A 21,522-nucleotide genomic window follows, 5' to 3' on the forward strand; every position below is an offset into this window, starting at 1 on the left:
TAATTGTTTAAGTAGCTATTTAGATGTTTTGTTTGGTTTTACATGTGTTTAAGACATGCTTTGTCTTCCTACCATTTTGCCCTCGGACGCCACATTACAACAAACATCACTGATTAATACTCACTGGAGACTTTATGAGAGACTACAAACATAATACAACACCATTTACTGTGCAATGTCTGCTCTAACTCGGATGCTAACTGTAAGGATGTTCATATATTCCCGTTTAGATGAAGAATGACTTATAACCCTCACAAAGTAAAAAAAGGTAAGGAAGGGCTGCAAACGTGTCTTTCTCACCAGTCCTGTGTCTAAACTGGATGTCAAAGTTGACCACTTTGTCTGACTATGCCCTTATGCTTCTACTATCAAGGTAAGAGGTATTATTTATGAGTCAGAATAAACTTTCTTGAGCACCGTGTGGGGGAAGCTGCCCACCAGCCGATGATGTCATCATAGCCACACAAGCCAGTTAGCTCTCTCTGATCATGGCGCTCCTATAAATAGTTTGTCTTTTTTAGTGTATTATAATAAACATATCACTAATACTTGGTTGATATTCGTGTCATGAAATGTAAATGGGATATTGTTGGCGCTTTTTAAATAGTTATTTAGAAGGCTTTATTGGTGGAATAGAGGACCTCTCATTAACTCCATAATAAGTTGACTTGTATTTACTAGTTAAAATGCATTATGTCTTACATAATGATTGTGACTGCGATGAGATGGCGACTTGTCCAAGGTGTAACCGGCCTTCCGTCCGATTGTAGCTGAGATAGGCACCAGCGCCCCCCGACTACCCCAAAAGGAATAAGCGGTAGAAAAATGGATGGATGGATGGATAATGATTGTGAATGACAGGCAGAATTCCAAATAAATAGCAGTTTCGTTTCCTTTGATTCCAATTACGATTAATGACAAATGAAGTAATGACTGTATTTTAAAAAAATGTGTTTGTTTTTTTAACATTGTCTCATTTGACTCTCCGTACCTTTTAGGTAGAATGTGTATTGAGACAAAAGATGAAATTGATATTATTTTCCAAAATAATTCTTCCTGTAATCCGTAGAACCGAAGAGTAAATTGCAATAGCATTATTATGTGCACGGACTGGATGCATTTTGAGTGGGGCAGTTTTAAATTCTAGTGCAGGGGTCGGGAACCTTTTTGGCTGAGAGAACCATGAAAGCCAAATATTTCTAAATGTATTTCTGTGAGAGCCATATACAGTGGGGCAAAAAAGGTATTTAGTCAGCCAGCGATTGTGCAAGTTCTCCCACTTAAAATGATGACAGAGGTCTGTAATTTTCATCATAGGTACACTTCAACTGTGAGACACAGAATGTGAAAAACAAATCCAGGAATTCACATTGAAGGAATTTTAAAGAATTTATTTGTAAATTATGGTGGAAAATAAGTATTTGGTCAACCATTCAAAGCTCTCACTGATGGAAGGAGGTTTTGGCGCAAAATCTCACGATACATGGCCACATTCATTCTTTCCTAACACGGATCAATCGTCCTGTCCCCTTAGCAGAAAAACAGCCCCAAAGCATGATGTTTCCACCCCCATGCTTCACAGTAGGTGTGGTGTTCTTGGGATGCAACTCAGTATTCTTCTTCCTCCAAAGACGACGAGTTGAGTTTATACCATAAAGGATACATGGATGATACAGCAGAGGATTGGGAGAATGTCATGTGGTCAGATGAAACCAAAATAGAACTTTTTGGTATAAACTCAACTCGTTGTGTTTGGTGGAAGAAGAATACTGAGTTGCATCCCATGAACACCATACCTACTGTGAAGCATGGGGGTGGAAACATCATGCTTTGGGGCTGTTTTTCTGCTAATAGGACAGGACGATTGATCCGCGTTAAGGAAAGAATGAATGGGGCCATGTATCGTGAGATTTTTAGCCAAAACCTCCTTCCATCAGTGAGAGCTTTGAATGGTTGACCAAATACTTATTTTCCAGCATAATTTACAAATAAATGATTTGAAATTCCTACAATGTGAATTCCTGGATTTTTTTTTTCACATTCTGTCTCTCACAGTTGAAGTGTACCTATGATGAAAATGACAGACCTCTGTCATCATTTTAAGTGGGAGAACTTGCACAATCAGTGGCTGACTAAATACTTTTTTGCCCCACTGTAATATTTTTGGACACTGAATCCAAATAAATGTGTGCATTTTTAAGTAAGACCAACATTTTTAGAGTATAATAAGTGTCATATTCTTTTTAATAACATTGATATTCTAAAAGTTAACCAATAATAAATATAACGCTTCTTATCATTAATGCGACATCTTGAACAGGTGCGATAGAAAACGGATGGTTGGATTAAAATGCATGAGAATGTTTTATAATTTCAACGTTATTTTACCAGCGAAATGATTAATTACTTATCGTGTTAAGCCATGTCAGCTAAGAGATATCTGAGAGCCAGATGCAGTCATCAAAAGAGCCGCATCTGGCTCTAGAGCCATAGGTTCCCTACCCCTGTTCTAGTGGGATCTGATCAATCCAGGAATGTTATGCGTTGGCTCATAAACTGGGTCGAACTTATCAAGCATGGAGTCCCGGGAGAACACAGTGACAATTTGCGGTCGCAGAGGAGCATTTGTGTACACCTCTTCTGCCTCAGCTGCTACACACATCTGTTTAACGACCGTATATACATGTCGCAGCTCAGCACAGTGTCCTGTTATGCCTGTATGAAAAGAGATTATGAAATACAGAAAGAAAGCGTGCAATCCTCTCTGCTAATGATGAGGAAAAGGTGAACAGGACTGGACGTCGGAGAGGAGGATGCACCTAGTTCATATATTTTCCAAAGTCCCCTTGTTGAGGGAGTTGACTTTAAAGCAGGTGTAGCAGAAGAAAAGACATAAGCAGGAGAAGGCGGTAGCAGACTGACACACGACTGACTCGCCCTCTTAAAGACTCTTGATTGAGCTCTCCCTGGATGTGGGAACCACGTGGGGACGCGGTGGATAATGTGTGACTGTTGCGGTTGGAGCACATGTCGTAGAGGTTTCCTGAAAACTGCATCTTCTTGGATTCCTGGCGGAGAGACTCCCACACGGTCGCTGCTTCTTCCGGACAGCCGGCCATCGCTGCGTTGGCACAGTCATGAAACTCATCCCAAGACCTGCAGATAGAAGAATTAATATGAAGTGTCTTATTAATATTATTTGGTGGGTGGAAAACAACACATGGGTCCACGGGAGTACAAGTCTCTGAAGTCAAACAACCCAACAACTCAGAATTTCATCAACTGTTTTGGGGAAAGTTGCCCAGAACATTTAAGTAGGAACTTGATAATAACCTAGGTCCCTATTCTGCCATGTAATTGAGTAAAAAAGCTGTACAATTGCGCAGATTCTCCCTCTTGACTTAAATCAGTCACTGCGTGCCTTCATTCGAGATGCGTAACCCTTAGAGGGGAACATTATTACCAGACCTATGTAAGCGTCAATATATACCTTGATGTTGCAGAAAAAAGACCATATATTTTTTTAACTGATTTCCGAACTCTAAATGAGTGAATTTTGGCGAATTATTCCCCTTTCTATTTATCGCTCTCGGAGCGATGACGTCAGAACGGGACGTCACCTAGGTGTTAAAGCCGCCATTTTCTCAAACACATTACAAACACCACGTCTCACCTCTGTTATTTTCCGTTTTTTCAACTATTTTCTGGAAGCTTGGAGACATCATGCCTCGCCGGTGTGTTGTCGGAGGGTGTAGCAACACTAACAGGGAGGGATTCAAGTTGCACCACAGGCCCAAAGATGCAAAAGTGGCAAGAAATTGGACGAAATTTGTTCAAAATACGAGGGTGTGGGGAAAGCCGACGAAATGGTCAGTCGTTTGTTCCGCACACTTTACCGACGAAAGCTATGCTACTACAGAGATGGCAAGATTATGTGGATATCCTGCGACACTCAAAGCAGATGCATTTCCAATGATAAAGTCAAAGAAATCTACTGCCAGACCCCCATTGAATGTGCCGGAGTGTCTGCACATTTTACCGGCGATGCTAAGGCAGACATGGCACAGAGATGTATGGATAACCTGCAGATGCATTTCCAACGATAAAGTCAACTAAATCACAAAGGTGAGTTTTGTTGATGTTGTTGACTTATGTGCTAATCAGACATATTTTGTCGCGGCATGACTGCCAAATAATTGATGCTAACATGCTATTTAGGCTAGCTGTATGTATATTTGAAACTATATTTACATCCAGCGTTTCCCTCCACCCACATTTAATGCCAAACAAACACTTCCCAATCGATGGATTTAAGTTGATCCAGTGTCACAAGATGCGAAACTTCCAATCGTTGGTCCGCACATTTTACCGGCGATGCTAAGGCAAACATGGCCGAATAGCGTCAATAGCTATTCGCTCAATAGCTTCAGTTTCTTCTTCAATTTCGTTTTCGCTATCTGCCTCCATACTCCAACCATCCGTTTCAATATATGCGTAATCTGTTGAATCGCTTAAGCCGCTGAAATCCGAGTCTGAATCCGAGCTAATGTCGCTATATCTTGCTGTGCTATCCGTATTGGCATCACTGGATGACGTAGCAGGAAAATGGACGATGGCTTCACAGATAGCGAAAATCAGGCACTTTAAAGCTTTTTTTAGGGATATTCCGGGATGGATAACATTTTGAAAAAAAAATCAAAAAATCAAATAAGCCACTGGGAACTGATTTTTATTGGTTTTAACCCTTCTGAAATTGTGATAATGTTCCTCTTTAAATGTTGGCGTTCTCTATCAAATCTGACCTTTCCTGTATTCTCCCATTGACTTAAGTACTTTTGTTCTTATGCGCTTCTGAGGACCGAATGAGTCCAGCGCTCATGGAGGGTGAAACATTATTTTGCATTTAAGTTAGAGATGTCCGATAATGGCTTTTTTGCCAATATCCGATATTCCGATATTGTCCAACTCTTAATTACCGATTCCGATATCAACCGATACCGATATACACAGTCGTGGAATTAACACATTATTAAGCTTAATTTTTTGTGATGCCCCGTTGGATGCATTAAACAATGTAACAAGGTTTTCCAAAATAAATCAACTCAATTTATGGAGAAAAATGCCAACATGGCCCTGCCATATTTATTATTGAAGTAACAAAGTGCATTATGCTTTTTAACATGCCTCAAAACAGCAGCTTGGAATATGTGACATGCTCTCTCTAAGAGAGCATAAGGAGGTTGAGGTGGGCGGGGTTGGGGGGAAGGGGGTGTGGTAGCCGGTGGTGTATAGTGTAGCGTCCCGGAAGAGTTAGTGCTGCAAGAGGTTCTGGGTATTTGTTCTGATGTGTTTATGTTGTGTTATGGTGCAAATGTTGTCCCGAAATGTGTCATTTTTGTTTGGTGTGGGTTCACAGTGTGTTAAAGTTGTTTATACGGCCACTCTGAGTGTGACCTGTATGGCTGTTGACCAAGTATGTTTGCATTCACGTACGTGTGAAAATCCTTAGTTATTATTTGACTGGGCTCGGCACGCAAAGGCAGTGCCTTTAAGGTTTATTGGCGCTCTGTACGTCTCCCTAAGTCCGTGTACACAGCAGCATTTTAAAAAGTCATACATTTTACTTTTTGAAACCGATACAGATAATTTTCGGGTATCGAGATGGCGGCCAGGAGGCGGAGCATCCGGCGGAGAGGAGAGGCGGAGCGCACTCGGAGGGACGCTGCAGCAAGCCGAGTCAGGTGCGTAAGCGACACACCTGCTCTCAATCTCTGCATCTTCTGCCGCAATTGTTCCTCCTTCTCCCCTTTGATACTGCAGCAGAAGATCCCGCTGTCGGCTGCGTCTCTCCACAATAGAGTTGTAATTGTTGCCATTGCCATTGTTACGCTTTTACTCCAGACAATCGCAAAAATAACAAAGAGGCGAATATACAAACAGAGTCTATTCAATTTCACCAAAAAAGCGAATAATAACCAAACATGGCCGGAAGGGCCAGGATCATAAAAGCCTGTATGCACACTAGGGGAAGTTCGGAGGGGGGAATACAAAAGACAAGGCCACTGGCGGGAGACAGTCACTGACATGAAAAAATACAAAGAAAACATACAAAGACCCCGAGGTGAAAACAGCAGGACTGAGCACTCCAAAAAACAGAAAAGGCACAAAAATAAACTCAACAAGCAGGCTGTCTGGAAGTGAGCTCAGTTAGCGTGTAGGAACAACGTAGAACAGGTGCGTGAGATCAGACTAAATGGCAAGTGTGATTGAAAACAGGTGTGCTCATCACTCCTGCCTTCCCCTGGGAACTACGGCAACTGAAGGAAAAGACAGAAGGCACAGAGGAGACACAGCAGGAGGCACCAGAACACATACTGTATATGTAACAGCCATCAGAGGGCTATTATAATAGATATATTTACATACTGTATTATGCCTATTATGAGATATTGTGAAGTGTTACCTAGATACAGTTTGTACATCGCTGGTACAAGATTGTTTTGAAAACCTGGCCGTAGACGAGCTCGGGAGACTGCAGGTCTTCCTTAGGGGTGGTCACAAGGCCGAGCATGACCCAGGGAAATTTGTCCACCCAGTTACACACTCAGTCAAGGCAGCACGCAGGGCAGCCTTCACAGAGCGATGGAACCGCTCACACAAACCGCTAGTGTGGTGCAGTTTGATCCCCAGATCTCTGAGGTGAATTGCGCACCCCAGTCATATGAGAGGTCTGAAGTGTGCGACCCACATGCCAACAAACACCTGAGCCAGGTCAGCGGCCGACATTAACGCGAGGCTAACGTCAATGGGTCTGCTAGGCTTCGCTTTCAGGTCAGGATGACGAGGCCGCCAAATTTGTGACAATGGTAAATGGTAAATGGGTTGTACTTGTATAGCGCTTTTCTACTTTCAAGGTACTCAAAGCGCTTTGACACTACTTCCACATTCACCCATTCACACATACATTCACACACTGATGGCTGGAGCTGCCAGGCAAGGCGCTAACCAGCACCCATCAGGAGCAAGGGTGAAGTGTCTTGCTCAAGGACACAACGGACGTGACAAGGTTGGTACTAGGTGGGGATTGAACCAGGGACCCTCGGGTTGCGCACGACCACTCCACCACCGCGCCACGCCGTCCCTCAATCTGGTTGCTTTAGTGTTAGTTTTGGAGGACACAACCAGACCCGTTCATCACTCTACCGCGCAGTGCAGCCCTACCGCTCTCTCTCTTTGCCCGCCCACTCACTCACTGACATCACTCAGCCAATTCTCACAGGTGCACATACTGTATGCTATTCTCATGAGTCAACCAGATCCTCTGCTCTGCACATGTAGATACGTAACATGTACTGTAGATATGTGGACGTGCACATAGCTGCTTGGATGGATGTCAAATATTAACAGAGTTGAAACTGCCCATTAGCAGTCAACTAATGCAAGTGAAATGACTATATTTTGTAACAAATTGTCACCATTTGTGTTTTAACCCATATTCAATTGAATGCACTACAAAGACAATATATTTGATGTTCAAACTCATAAACTTTAATTTTTTTTGCAAATTATAATTAACGTGCCAAAGGAAACTAATTGTTGAAGCTTTGAAAGTGGAATTCTTTCCCATTCTTGTTTTATGTAGAGCTTCAGTCGTTCAACATTCAATCAATCAATCAATCAATGTTTACTTATATAGCCCTAAATCACTAGTGTCTCAAAGGGCTGCACAAACCACCATGACATCCTCGGTAGGCCCACATAAGGGCAAGGAAAACTCACACCCAGTGGGACATCGGTGACAATAATGACCCAGTGGGACGTCGGTGACAATAATGACTATGAGAACCTTAGAGAGGAGGAAAGCAATGGATGTCGAGCGGGTCTAACATGATACTGTGAAAATTCAATCCACAATGGATCCAACACAGTCGCAAAAGTCCAGTCCAAAGCGGATTCAACACAGCAGCGAGAGTCCCGTTCACAGCGGAGCCAGCAGGAAACCATCCCAAGCGGAGGCGGATCAGCAGCGCAGAGATGTCCCCAGCCGATACACAGGCAAGCAGTACATGGCCACCGGATCGGACCGGACACCCTCCACAGGGGAGAGTGGGACATAGAAGAAAAAGAAAAGAAACAGCAGATCAACTGGTCTAAAAACATTCCCGGGGTCTCCGCTGTCGTGTTCTACTCTTCATAATGCGCCACACATGGTAGACAGGTCTGGACTGCAGGCGGGCCAGGAAAGTACCCGCACTCTTTTTTTACGAAGCCACGCTGTTGTAACATGTGCTGAATGTGACTTAGCATTGTCTCGCTGAAATAAGCAGGGGCGTCCATGAAAAAGACGGCGCTTAGATGGCAGAATATGTTTATTCAAAACCTGTATGTACCTTTCAGCATTAATGGTGCCTTCACAGATGTGTAAGTTACCCATGCCTTGAGCACTAATGCGACCCCATACCATCACGGATGCTGGCTTTTGAACTTTGCGTCGATAACAGTCTGGATGGTTCGCTTCCCCTTTAGTCCGGATGACACAATGTCGAATATTTCCCCCCAAAAATTGAAATGTGGACTCGTCAGACCACAGAACACTTTTCCACTTTTCATCAGTCCATCTTAGATGATCTCGGGCCCAGAGAAGCCGGCGGTGTTTCTGGATGTTGTTGATAAATGGCTTTTGTTTTGCATAGTAGGGGCTTTAACTTGAACTTACAGATGTAGCGACAAACTGTATTTAGTGACAGTGGTTTCCTGAAGTGTTCCTGAGCCCATGTGGTGATATCCTTTAGCGATAGATGTCGGTTTTTGATACGGTGCCGTCTGAGGGATTGAAGGTCACGGTCATTCAATGTTGGTTTCCCACCATGCCGCTTATGTGGAGTGATTTCTCCAGATTTTCTGAAAATTTTAATGATATTATGGACAGTAGATGTTGTAATCCCTAAATTTCTTGCAATTGCACTTTGAGAAACGTTGTTCTAAAACTGTTTGACTATTTGCTCATGCAGTTGTGGACGAAGGGGTGTACCTCGCCCCATCTTTTCTTGTGAAAGACTGACCATTTTCTGGGAAGCTGTTTTTATGCCCAATCATGGCACCCACCTGTTCCCAATTAGCCTGCACACCTGTGGGATATTCCCAATAAGTGCTTGACTAGCATTCCTCAATTTTATCAGTATTTATTGCCACCTTTCCCAACTTCTTTGTCACATGTTGCTGGCATCAAATTCTAAAGTTGATAATTATTTGCAAAAAAATAAACGTTTATCAGTTTGAACATCAAATATGTTGTCTTTGTAGCATATTCAACTGAATATGGGTTGAAAATGATTTGCAAATCATTGTATTTTGTTTATATTTACATCCAACACAATTTCCCAATTTATATGGAAACGGGGTTTGTATATATATATATATATATATATATATATATATATATATATATACTGTATATATATATATATATATATGTATGTATGTATATATGCCACACCACACACAGGGTACTGGGAGGTACCAATAGTTCAATTTAAGAGATTATGAAGGATTTAAAAAAAAAAATGGGTCAAACAAACACCTTAAGTGACTAACATAGGGTTAATCTGTAAATGTTACTAGACTAAAGGTCAAATGCCTGTGTGTTTCTAATAATGGGAAAAAAGATATATATTTTTGGGTGTGTCCTATTTGGAAAAAAGCAGGCCAAAACCATATTTAGGACAAGTATTTCCTACACAAGTTCATTGACAGATTAATTAGTGTTTATGTCTCATGAGGGATCTTCCCAGTAGCAAAGACTGAATAGCCTCTTTATAGGCACACCACACTTGAAACAGCTCAGCAAGTGATGATATGTTTGCAAAGATTATTTCCATCCACTATATTTTCTACTGCTTGTCCCTCTCGGGGTCGTGTAGGCGCTGGCGCCTATCCCAGCTGCACTCAGGCGAAAGGCGGGGTAAACCCTGCACAAGTCGCCACCTCATCGCAGGACGCTATCATTTATTTATTTATTTAATCTGTGCTTTACAATACGTAAGATATGGAAGTTATATAAACCGGCCTCACCACATTTCTACTTAAAGGCCTACTGAAACCCACTACTACCGACCACGCAGTCTGATAGTTTATATATCAATGATGAAATATTAACATTGCAACACATGCCAATACGGCCGGTTTAGTTTACTAAATTACAATTTTACATTTCCTGCGGAGTTTCCTGTTGAAAACGTTGCGGAATGATGACGCGTTTGTGACATCATTGGTTGGAGGGGACATATTAGCCCAGCACCACTTACGGCTAAAAGTCGTCTCCTTTCATCGCATAATTACACAGTATTCTGGACATCTGTGTTGCAGAATCTTTTGCAATTTGTTCAATTAATAATGGACACTATAAAGAAGAATGCTGTTGGTGGAAAGCGGTGTATTGCAGCTGCCTTTAGCACCGAGACACAGCCTGTCTTTATTTGTTTGTTGTGAAGCTTTAACACAGAGTGGTCAAGCGAACATGTTTCTCTACGTCAACCAGCAAGTTTTTGGATGGGAAAATTGTGATATTAAGTCGGCTCTTACCGGAAACTTGAGTGCATTACGCGACCTCATCCTGCAGTTCAAAAAGGCATCTATCATCTTGGCTCCTCCATTGGCTTCTCTGAGAGACACTGGCATTCACCACAGCCATCTGACTTTCAAGTATGACTATAATCTCAGCAGATAAGGGATTTTCCAGAATTATCCTGGTAAATGTGTCTAATTACATCTGAAACTCTCCCACTGCCGCCACCTGGAGCCGTCTCCTTTGCTTTTTTTAATTTAATTTTTTTTTTTTTATTATTAGTGCTTCACTCCAAGTTTCCTCATCCATTAATCTTTCATCCTCGCTCAAATCAATGGGGAAATTGTCGCTTTCTTGGTCCGAATTGCTCTTACTGTTGGTGGCTCACATTATAAACAATATGAGGCGCTCTCACACCGGTGACGTCCCATGCACAACGTCTGCTACTTCTGGTACAGGCAAGGCTTTTTTATTAGCGACCAAAAGTTGAGAACTTTATCTTCGATGTTCTCTACTAAATCCTTTCAGCAAAAATATGTCAATATCGCGAAATGATCAAGTATGACACAAAAAATGGACCTGCTATCCCTGTTTGAATAAGAAAATCTCATTTCAGTAGGCCCAGAGATTTTCTTGGATGAGGAAAGTTAGAGTGGAGCAGTATTAAAAAAAAAAAAAAAAAAAAAAAAAGGCGACGGCAGTGGGAGAGTTTCAGATGTAATTAGACACATTTACTAGGATAGTTCTGGAAAATCCCTTTTCTGCTTATTGTATTAATAGTATTTCAGTGAGATTCTAAAGTCATACCTGAAAGTCGGATGGCTGCGGTGAACGCCAGTGTCTCTGAGAGAAGCAGAGCAGCCAAGATCACAGCTGCCTTTTTGAGCTGCAGGATGAGGTTGCGTAATCCAGTCAAGTCTCCGGTAAGAGCCGACTTAATATCACAATTTTCCCATCCAAAAACTTGCTGGTTGACGTGAGAAACACGTTCGCTTGACCGCTCTGTGTTAAAGCTTCACAACAAACAAAGAAACACCGGCTGTGTTTCGGTGCTAAAGGCAGCTGCAATCCACCGCTTTCCACCAACAGCATTCTTATTTGACGTCTCCATTATTAATTGAACAAATTGCAAAAGATTCAGCAACACAGATGTCCAAAATACTGTGTAATTGCGCGATGAAAAGTGACGACTTTTAGCCGTAAGTGGTGCTGGGCTAATATGTCCCCTCCAACCAATTATGTCACAAACGCGTCATCATACGCGTCATCATTCCGCAACGTTTTCAACAGGAAATTTAAAATTGTAATTTAGTAAACTGTTGCAATGTTAATATTTCATCATTGATATATAAACTATCAGACTGCGTGGTGGGTAGTAGTGGGTTTCAGTAGGCCTTTAAGAAGCACACTTCATGCAAATGACCTTCAAGTTAAACCCTGTGAGCTACGCCTGGCTGACTAAAAATGGCTGCTAATGCGTACCAACATAATGTGGCGACTTTTTGTCAGAGGAAACACTTGCAGAGTGATGACAAAGCCATTAGAGAGAAAGCTGGTAAAGAAAGCAGAAGCAGATGGTTCTGATGAAGAAAAAAAAACAACAAAAAAAACACTGCCGCAAAACACTCAAAACCTAAAGACATTAAACACCTTCCGTGGAGATTCCCAACACTGAAAATCACATTTTAAGCTCATTACCATGACAGGGTGATGCTTTTCTCTTGATGCAACACAAATAAAGAACAAATTGAGCAGACGACCGCTTAATTATCCTTTCACTGTACTGGTTTCAACATTACTTATGTTGGAGCTGGAGATTATATTCTTGTTAAATGAGAGCAGGTGCATAATAGCGTACATATAAATATTTTTATCACAAAAGACACAACCAACAAAATGCAGTGTTTTATCATATTGAAATATTAGGAATTAATGTTAAATATGTGTATTTACTATACATAATTACGTACGAACAATGAACAAAAACACGACATTGACGTCTACGATTCAATTCAATCCAATATGTTCAATGATAATAAATCTCAAAATTTGATATGAAAAGGTGAAAAAAAATGTTCTATAGGGGGAAACAAAGTATTTGCTACTTGATCTCCTGCTGCAGTGAAGCCATTAGTGTGCCGTTAGGGCCAGCGAGGCCTTCACTGCTGGCTCTAATGAAAATCATGATAATAGATTAATAAAAGTACATTTTAATGTACTTTCCATAAAGTATTTATCATATTCTCTTCATGTTTTATTAGGCTCTGGTGTTGCTTATTTTTACGTTAGAGCTTTTATCCAATCAGAATTCAGCTGGCTTGTTGCCAGCGCTGTATGAATTCTGCCGGATAGACAGTTGATAGACAATTGTGATAGCCAATCAGATCACGAGTTGTTGACAGTAGCTTATCTAGGTCGCTTTACGCTAAATGTGACTGTGATTGGATTTTCACTTGTCACTCCCAAGTGAGAATCCAATCACAAATTGTAATTTGCGAAAAGCTATACCCGGCCAACAGAGAAATCATCGGTTCTCACCTTTTTGACTCGAAAAAAAAAGTTCAAATATTTTATTTATTTATATGTTATGTTTTTTACAATTATTTTAATTCTGACAGTACCATGTGAGGTATATTTTAAATGCTGATTTTTAAATGTGCCAAAATATAGCCTGTTTTGTTCACTGTTGAGGTGATTGAATGTCCAGTAGTGCACAAATGTGTTTCTGTATACTATTTCTCCAGCCGTGGTCACGTGATGACATAAATTATGGTATTTTGAGGGGTATTTATTGAATTCAGACCAAGTAGGACATCACTGAAGGCCAAGGTGAAGCCAATATAAAACTGCTAAGCTGCTTTGGCATTCATTGAAAAAGTAAACAATACACAAAAAATGGTCAATAACTATGAAAAAAAATAATGTTATTTCAGACATAATATCTTCACCTACTCAGTGGCCTAGTGGTTAGAGTGTCCGCCCTGAGATTAATTGATCGTGAGTTAAAACCCCGGCCGAGTCATACCAAAGACTATAAAAATGGGACCCATTATCTCCCTGCTTGGCACTCAGCTTCAAGGGTTGGAATTGGGGGTTAAATCACCAAAAATGATTCCCGGGCGCGGCCACCGCTGCTGCCCACTGCTCCCCTCACCTCCCAGGGTACTTTAACTTTAACTTTCAGGGAAAAAAGGTAAGGCAAAAATACAAACCTGAATCGTATGGTCGTTTTAGAAACATGTCACAAAAGCGGCGTTAGAAGTGATGCTATATTATAAGTAACATTAAAGGCCACTACTACCGACCACGCAGTCTGATAGTTTATATATCAATGGTGAAATATTAACATTGCAACACATGCCAATACGGCCTTTTTAGTTTACTAAATTGCAATTTTAAATTTCCCGCGGAGTTTCTTGTTGAAAACGTCGCAGAAAGATGGCGCGTGCGCGTGACATCCCGGGCAGCAGGGGACATATTAGCGCAGCACCATTTGCGGCTAAAAGTCGTCTCTTTTCCTCCCGCAATTAAACAGTATTCTGGACATCTGTGTTGCTGAATCTTTTGCAATTTGTTCAATTAATAATGGAGAAGTCAAAGTAAAAAGATGGAGTTGGGAAGCTTTAGCCTTTAGCCACACAAACACACGGTGATTCCTTGTATAAAATTCCCGGAGGTGAAGCTTCACTATGGATCAGAGCGGTCAAGCCAACATGGTTTCCGACCACTTGTCAACCGGCAGGTTTTGGTGAGAAAATTGTGGTAAAAAATCGCCTCTTACCGGAGATCAGCTGAGCTTGCGCCGTCTATGCAGATGCCGTCGACTTCCCTCAGACACTGGCCTCAAGACACCCATGGACACACCCCTATGACTATCAGGTACTATTTAATCTCACTAAAACACTGGCAACACAATAGAAAGATAAGGGATTTCCCAGAATTATCCTAGTAAATGTGTCTGAAAACATCTGAATCCGTCCCAATGCAATCGCCTTTTTTTTAACTTTATTTTCATTTTTTTTTTTTCTAGTCCTTCGTTATCAATATCATCATCCACGAATCTTTCATCCTCGCTTAAATTAATGGGGAAAATGTTGTTTTCTCGGTCCGAATAGCTCTTGCCGCTGGAGGCTCCCATTATAAACAATGTGAGGACGTGAGGAGACCTCACCCTTGTGACGTCATCGTCTGCGACTTCCGGTAAAGGCAAGGCTTTTTTATTAGCAACCAAAAGTTGCAAACTTTATCGTCGATGTTCTCTACTAAATCCTTTCAGCAAAAATATGGCAATATCGCAAAATGATCAAGTATGACACATAGAATGGACCTGCTATCCCTGTTTGAATAAGAAAATCTCATTTCAGTAGGCCTTTAATGGGCTTTTGAATTAACACGGCCTCGGTGCTGCTAAACCAAACTACAACTATTACAAATGACATGTTGACTCTGAATAGAAGTGATTGATTGATTGATTGATTGATACTTTTATTAGTAGATTGCACAGTACAGTACATATTCCGTACAATTGACCACTAAATGGTAACACCCGAATAAGTTTTTCAACTTGTTTAAGTCGGGGTCCAGAAAGCAGAAACTTAGTCTAATTGTATCCATGAGGTAATATATTCCATCAGACTACAACAAGCAACCCTGTTGATGATTAGCTACTGGAGTGACCGGTGGCCGTAATCATGTGGCCCCACAGTGGTTGTGGCCCTAACAACCGCATAGAGGGGAGTCAGACACTCTGAAGTCTTGTATCTGTTTTCTCTAACATAAAAAAAAGTTGTGTCTGATCATCTGCAACTGCTAATTTAAGAGCAATTTGAATTCACCGCCTTAGGACATTATGACCACCTTGAGAATCTAATGAAACCTAAAAAAAGAGCTGTATCAAACAGTCTGCCTTTAAAACGTTAATAAAACCCAGAGCGGTAATATTTAACAATTAACAAGGCCCGGAGAAGATGGTGCAGACCTGGTGTTTATGGCGTCTACTGTGGAAGACTTCAGTGACACGTCTTCCAATAAAGGGCCTCCAATTCCATTACAGTACAAACAACAATATAGATCTATTAAAACGAAAAGCACGGGCTTATACTCAAGGTTGATGAAAGGTTGTCCTAACTTTTCAAAGGTGCTGCATGTAACTGTGTGTAAAAAGTCCGTGGCATTTTGGCTCAGTGCTATAGAAGATGCCATCTTTGTCGTTCAGCATGGACAAACTGATTGTCCTTACAGTCAGGAGACACAGATGTTGGTTAACCATTGGTCGGCCTCTGTAGAGTTGTTTTAACGTGTTCTTGTATTTCTACCCTTCTTGAGACACCAACAAGGAAAAGTATCTTCCATATGAGGACAGATGAACAAGTTAGGGCATAAATCAGGGTCCCAAAACCGAAAACCATTGCATCTAATAGAGAATGTCTCATTTGCACTCCTGGTGGGGAAATGTATCAAAATTAGGGTGGTCCCAAAAAGGATAGAATTTTTTAAATTGACTGTGTGTCGGTGTTAAAAGTGCTCCCCCTCAGGTCAAAATATGAAATAACAAGTGTGAGTAAACATTTTAAGTGCTCCCCCTCCGGCCAACATATGTAATAACAAGTGTGTATAAGAAATTGAAATGCGCCCCCTTTGGCCATAATGTATTAAAAAAAAAAAAATAAATGAATAAATAAAATAAAATTTTATATATATACATATATATATATAAAGAGAGAGAGAGAGAGAGAGAGAGAGAGAGAGAGAGAGAGAGAGAGAGACATACTATAATACCGTAAATAATCAAGATTACAAATCAATTACAAAAAAAAAAAATACTAAAAGCTTACCTTTTTTTATATTTGCACAGTATGTATATATTATTAATGTTGTAAATACAATCTTTATATATCCACAACGGGTGGTCCTAAAGTGGTAGGCGCTCTCAAGAAGATAACCAAATACAAGAAAATGTGTGTGTGTGTGTGTGTGTGTGTGTGTGTGTGTGTGTGTGTGTGTGTGTGTGTGTGTGTGTGTGTGTGTGTGGCTTCCTGGGTACTTCAACTTTCATACCAAGAACATGCATATTAGGCAGGGATCAGGGGTCCCCAAACTTTTTGACTCGGGGGCCGCATTGGGTTAAAACAATTTGGCCGGGGGCTATATATATATATATATATATATATATATTCCTCCTGCACTAATTGCCGCTGACATGTCACGTTATCGATAGTAAAATTTATTTTTAGACCATATGATTTGCCTGAGTGACTAGGAGACACCAAGAGTAACAACTGGTAGAAAATTAATTAGAAAGGACAGATCCCCCCAAAAAAAAAAAAAAATATATATATATATATATATATATATATATATATATATATATATATATATATATATATATATATATATATATATATATATATGTATGTATTCCAGGGTGTAATCTGCCTTTCACCCAAAGTCATCCGGGATAGGCTCCAGCTCACCTGCAACCCTTCGTGAGGACAAGCTGTGTAGAAAATGAAATGGGGGATTCAAGTGCATGGTCGCCTCTCTTTATTTCTGCCGTGTGTACGGCTTTTGCTTAAAGCTCCAGCTGCTTGTGACCCTGAACAGGATAAACGGCAGAAAATATACGGATCTTTTTGAGACGGTCTCTCTCATGGACATTCTCAGTTCGATGTGCAGCAGTTTCAGAACCACAATCAAAAGCATATTGTTTAAAATTAACTCACTTTGAGAGAGTCCTTTGAAACTGACCACTTCTCTTTTCTTAGTCATCATTCGATTGTGTGAGTGTACTTAACGTGGGTGGTGTTTCCTGTGCATAATAGACCCATTAAGAATGAAAAGTCATTTTCTCAAGTTTGAAAAGTTTTTCTTTTCAGCTGACATCAGTCATCAGTCCCAAACGATGCACACATTGTGTCTTGGTTCTGGACTTAAACATTCCAGCAGTCTGCTCCTGGATCAGGGAGGCCTCTTGCCTGTTGCTGTGGGAGGAGCAGATGACGGAGAGCATTGTGTTTGTGTGTGTTTGTGTGTGTAGGCTCTGGCATTCATCATTCATGGGGAAAGTAGTTTGTGCTCCTGAAGTGTGGGGACCAAAAAAAAAAAACAGTTCCCCATTAGGCAAACTCCATACTATCAATAAGTTTTTCAAAAAAGTGTTTTTTTTAGCAATGGCTTATTCAACATGTTTTTACACCAATTTTCTATATAGTATTGATATTATTTTGAATTAAATTCACAGATGGTGCATAAACCGCAGGAACACTGCAAAGACAGACAAGCAGCTGCTTCCGACTAGACCAAATTCTCTAGAGAGTTCTGCTCTACTGCTGCTAACATGTTGTTGCTGTCATCCTAAAACTTCAAGACTCCTTTCTAAAATGTGTTCCTGCAGTTACGTTTCCTAGTCAAAATAAATGGAAGTAAGATTGTGACCACAAAAGTTTAATGTGGGGTTCTGCTAGGCGAATACTAAAATCAATAAGGTTCAAAGTTGCTTATGTGGATTAAAAGTTGAACTTATACTGTACGAATTTGTAGGGTTTCCTTTAAATATTCTAAGATTCAACTATCAATCTTGCTGACCAATCGTCGGATGTCAAAGTACCAGTAGAGCGGCATAGCTCGGTTGGTAGAGTGGCCGTGCCAGCAACTTGAGGGTTGCAGGTTCGATTCCCGCTTCCGCCATCCTAGTCACTGCCGTTGTGTCCTTGGGCAAGACACTTTGCCCACCTGCTCCCAGTGCCACCCACACTGGTTTAAATGTAACTTAGATATTGGGTTTCACTATGTAAAGTGCTTTGAGTTACCAGAGAAAAGCGCTATATAAAATATAATTCACTTCACTAGAGTGGAAAAAGAAGGCAGACGGACTTGCAGGTAAAAAACATGATTTAATTTTGACCCCAAAAAAAAGGAACAAACAAAAAGGTGCACAAGGCGAAAACACAATTTAGACCAGTGTTTTTCAACCATACAGTCTGGTGAGGCGTGGGAGATTATTTAGTTTCATCTATTTGGGTTAAAATATCGTTTGCAAAGCAGTAATTATAGTCTGCAAATGATGTGTTGTTGTTGAGTGAGTGCCGATGCTGTCTAGAGCGGGAGGCAGTGTGCAGGTAAAAATGTGTCTAATGCTCTGATCAAAAATAAACAGAAGGTGAGTGCTGCTAAGAAAAGGCATTGGAGCTTAGGGAAGGCTACGCAGAACAAAACTAAAACTGAACTGGCTACAAAGTAAACAAAAACAGAATGCTGGACGACAGCAAAGACTTACTGTGGAGCAAAGACGGCGTCCACAATGTACATCCGAACATGACAATCAACAACGTCCCCACAAAGAAGGATAAAAACAACTGAAATATTCTTGATTGCTAAAACAAAGTAGAAATATCGCTCAAAGGAAGACATGAAACCGCTACAGGAAAATACCAAAAAAAAGAGAAAATGCCAACAAAATAGGAGCGAAAGACAAGAAGTAAAACACTACACACAGGAAAAGAGCAACAAAAAGACAATAAGTCAGGGTGTGATGTGACAGGTGGTGACAGTACACCTACTTTGAGACAAGACCTATAGTGATGCATGCTTGCTTATGCTTAAAAGTCATATCCAACAATTGCGACAACGACTTTTTACTGTCAACTGAGTTTTTTATTTTAATTATCTCTGCTGGTGGTGTGCCTCTGCGTTTTTTCAACGCAAAAAATGTGCCTTGGCTCACAAAAGGTTGAAAAACGCTGACCAAGACCGAACTATGGACATGAAACAAAAGTTGCTAACTATGGTATGAATAAACAAAAACTTACTTGGCATGGCATGGAGCGTGAGAAGAGAAAAAACAAGAATACCAGCATGAAAATAGTTTAATGACACCAGGCAGACTAACTGAAAATGACAGGCTTAAATAGTCTCTCCTGATTAAAACAGGTGCGTGAGTCCAAACAAATGAGGCAGGTGAAACTAATGAGTTGCCATGGTGACCAAACAAGGGAGCACAAAAACAGGAACTAATGGAGTCGTCATGGAAACCAAAACAAACAAGAGTGCACAAAAACGGGAGTCAAAAACTAGCAGAAAAATAACAAAACATGATCCAGACCACAGAACCGCATGTGGCACTTTTGCGCCGCCCTATTGGCTCCCTAGTCTCTTGCAGAGTTGTGCGAAAATGGAAAAACATGAAGAAAACATATATTTTTTGTTTTAATATAGGAGAACTAACGTGACACAAACTTTCCTAATTGTTAAAAATCCCACTGTTATATTATACATGCTTCACTGATGAGAGTATTTGGCAAACAACGTTTTGTCTTACAATTTTCAGCGATCCTTGAACTCACCATAGTTTGTTTACACGTTCAACTTTCTCCGAGGCTGCCACAGAAAGATGTGGTTTATGCCATTCCTTTTGTGTCTCATTTTGTCCACCAAAGGTTTTATGCTGTGCGTGAATGCACAAGGGTGACCTTTGTTGATTTTATTGATTTGCTGGAGTGCTTATCAAGCATATTTGGTCAATCCATGACTGCAAGCTAATTGATGCTAACATGCTATTTAGGCTAGCTATGCTAACATGCTATTTAGGCTAGCTGTTTGTACATATTGCATCATTATGACATTTTTTTTCCCCAAGATGGCGCTGTCGTAGGGGCTGCTGTTGGCGGGAACTCTGTGCTTTTGTGTTATCCTTTTGTGTAAACTTCCTGTATTCATGTGTTATTATATATACATTTATTTATTTATTTTTATTTTTTTTGCCTTTTTGTCCGGGATGCTTTGGGACTGTGTGACAAGGGGTGGCACTTTTGTGACTTTTGCGGTGCTTTTTGTGGACTTCTGGATCTGCCTCCCGCTGGCCTTTTGGCCATGGAGACCAGCTGTTGGGTCTCTGCCACACCAGAGTCAGTTTGGAGAGACTGAAGGAGATGCGGATGAAGAGACGGGGCTGCGGATAGGCTTCACAGTGTTTTGGTTGAATGAGCTGGTATCGGACACTTGCCGATTGCAGGTGGAGCTAAGGCAAAAAATAGCTATCATAGAAACAGGAATCAAAAGAATATTAACGTAACTTGTTGCAGGAATAAGCAGCTCTCTGATTAGTGCCCGGGAGCAGGTGAGCATCCGGAACACTGATCAGAGGCAGGTGAAAATAATCAGCCACCGTGGCAACTAAAACACAAACCCAGGGGTGCTGAAAACAGAACTAAGGGATCCATCCATCCATTTTCTAACGCTTATTCCCTTTTGGGGTCGCGGGGGGCGCTGGCGCCTATCTCAGCTACAATTGGGCAGAAGGTGGGGTACACCCTGGACATTTCGCCACCTCATCGCAGAACTAAGGGAGTCAAACTAAAATAAAACATGATCCGGGTAACGGATCATGACAATCCCAGTCTGTTTGCCTTTGATCAAACTACAAGCAAAGTCCATCCATCCATCCATCTTCTTCCGCTTATCCGAAGTCGGGTCGCGGGGGCAGCAGCCTAAGCAGGGAAGCCCTGACTTCCCTCTCCTGAGCCACTTCGTCTAGCTCTTCCCGGGTGATCCCGAGGCGTTCCCAGGCCAGCCGGTAGACATAGTCTTCCCAACGTGTCCTGGGTCTACCGGTTGGACGTGCCCTAAACACCTCCCTTGGGAGGCGTTCGGGTGGCATCCTGACCAGATGCCCGAACCACTTCATCTGGCTCCTCTCGATGTGGAGGAGCAGCGGCTTTACTTTGAGCTCCTCCCGGATGACAGAGCTTCTCACCCTATCTCTAAGGGAGAGCCCCGCCACACGGCGGAGGAAACTCATTTCGGCCGCTTGTACCCGTGATCTTATCCTTTCAGTCATGACCCAAAGCTCATGACCATAGGTGAGGATGGGTACGTAGATTGACTGGTAAATTGAGAGCTTTGCATTCCGGCTCAGCTCCTTCTTCACCACAACAGATCGGTACAACGTCCGCATTACTGAA

General features: G+C 41.3%; 1 protein-coding gene across 1 annotated transcript in view; it reads right to left on the reverse strand.

Moving 5' to 3' along the window:
* Positions 1 to 2,151: 2,151 nt before the first annotated feature.
* The window catches only part of nrn1la (neuritin 1-like a), a 220,405-nt gene continuing 201,034 nt past the window's right edge, over positions 2,152 to 21,522 (reverse strand). The window contains exon 4 of the mRNA XM_061917452.1: positions 2,152 to 3,156. Within this exon, the coding sequence (XP_061773436.1) occupies positions 2,865 to 3,156 (292 nt within the window). The 3' untranslated portion in view covers positions 2,152 to 2,864. The remainder of the gene's footprint in view (positions 3,157 to 21,522) is intronic.

This window comes from Nerophis ophidion, linkage group LG12 (genome assembly GCF_033978795.1).
Source record: "Nerophis ophidion isolate RoL-2023_Sa linkage group LG12, RoL_Noph_v1.0, whole genome shotgun sequence".
NCBI classification, from domain to species: Eukaryota; Metazoa; Chordata; class Actinopteri; order Syngnathiformes; family Syngnathidae; genus Nerophis; species Nerophis ophidion.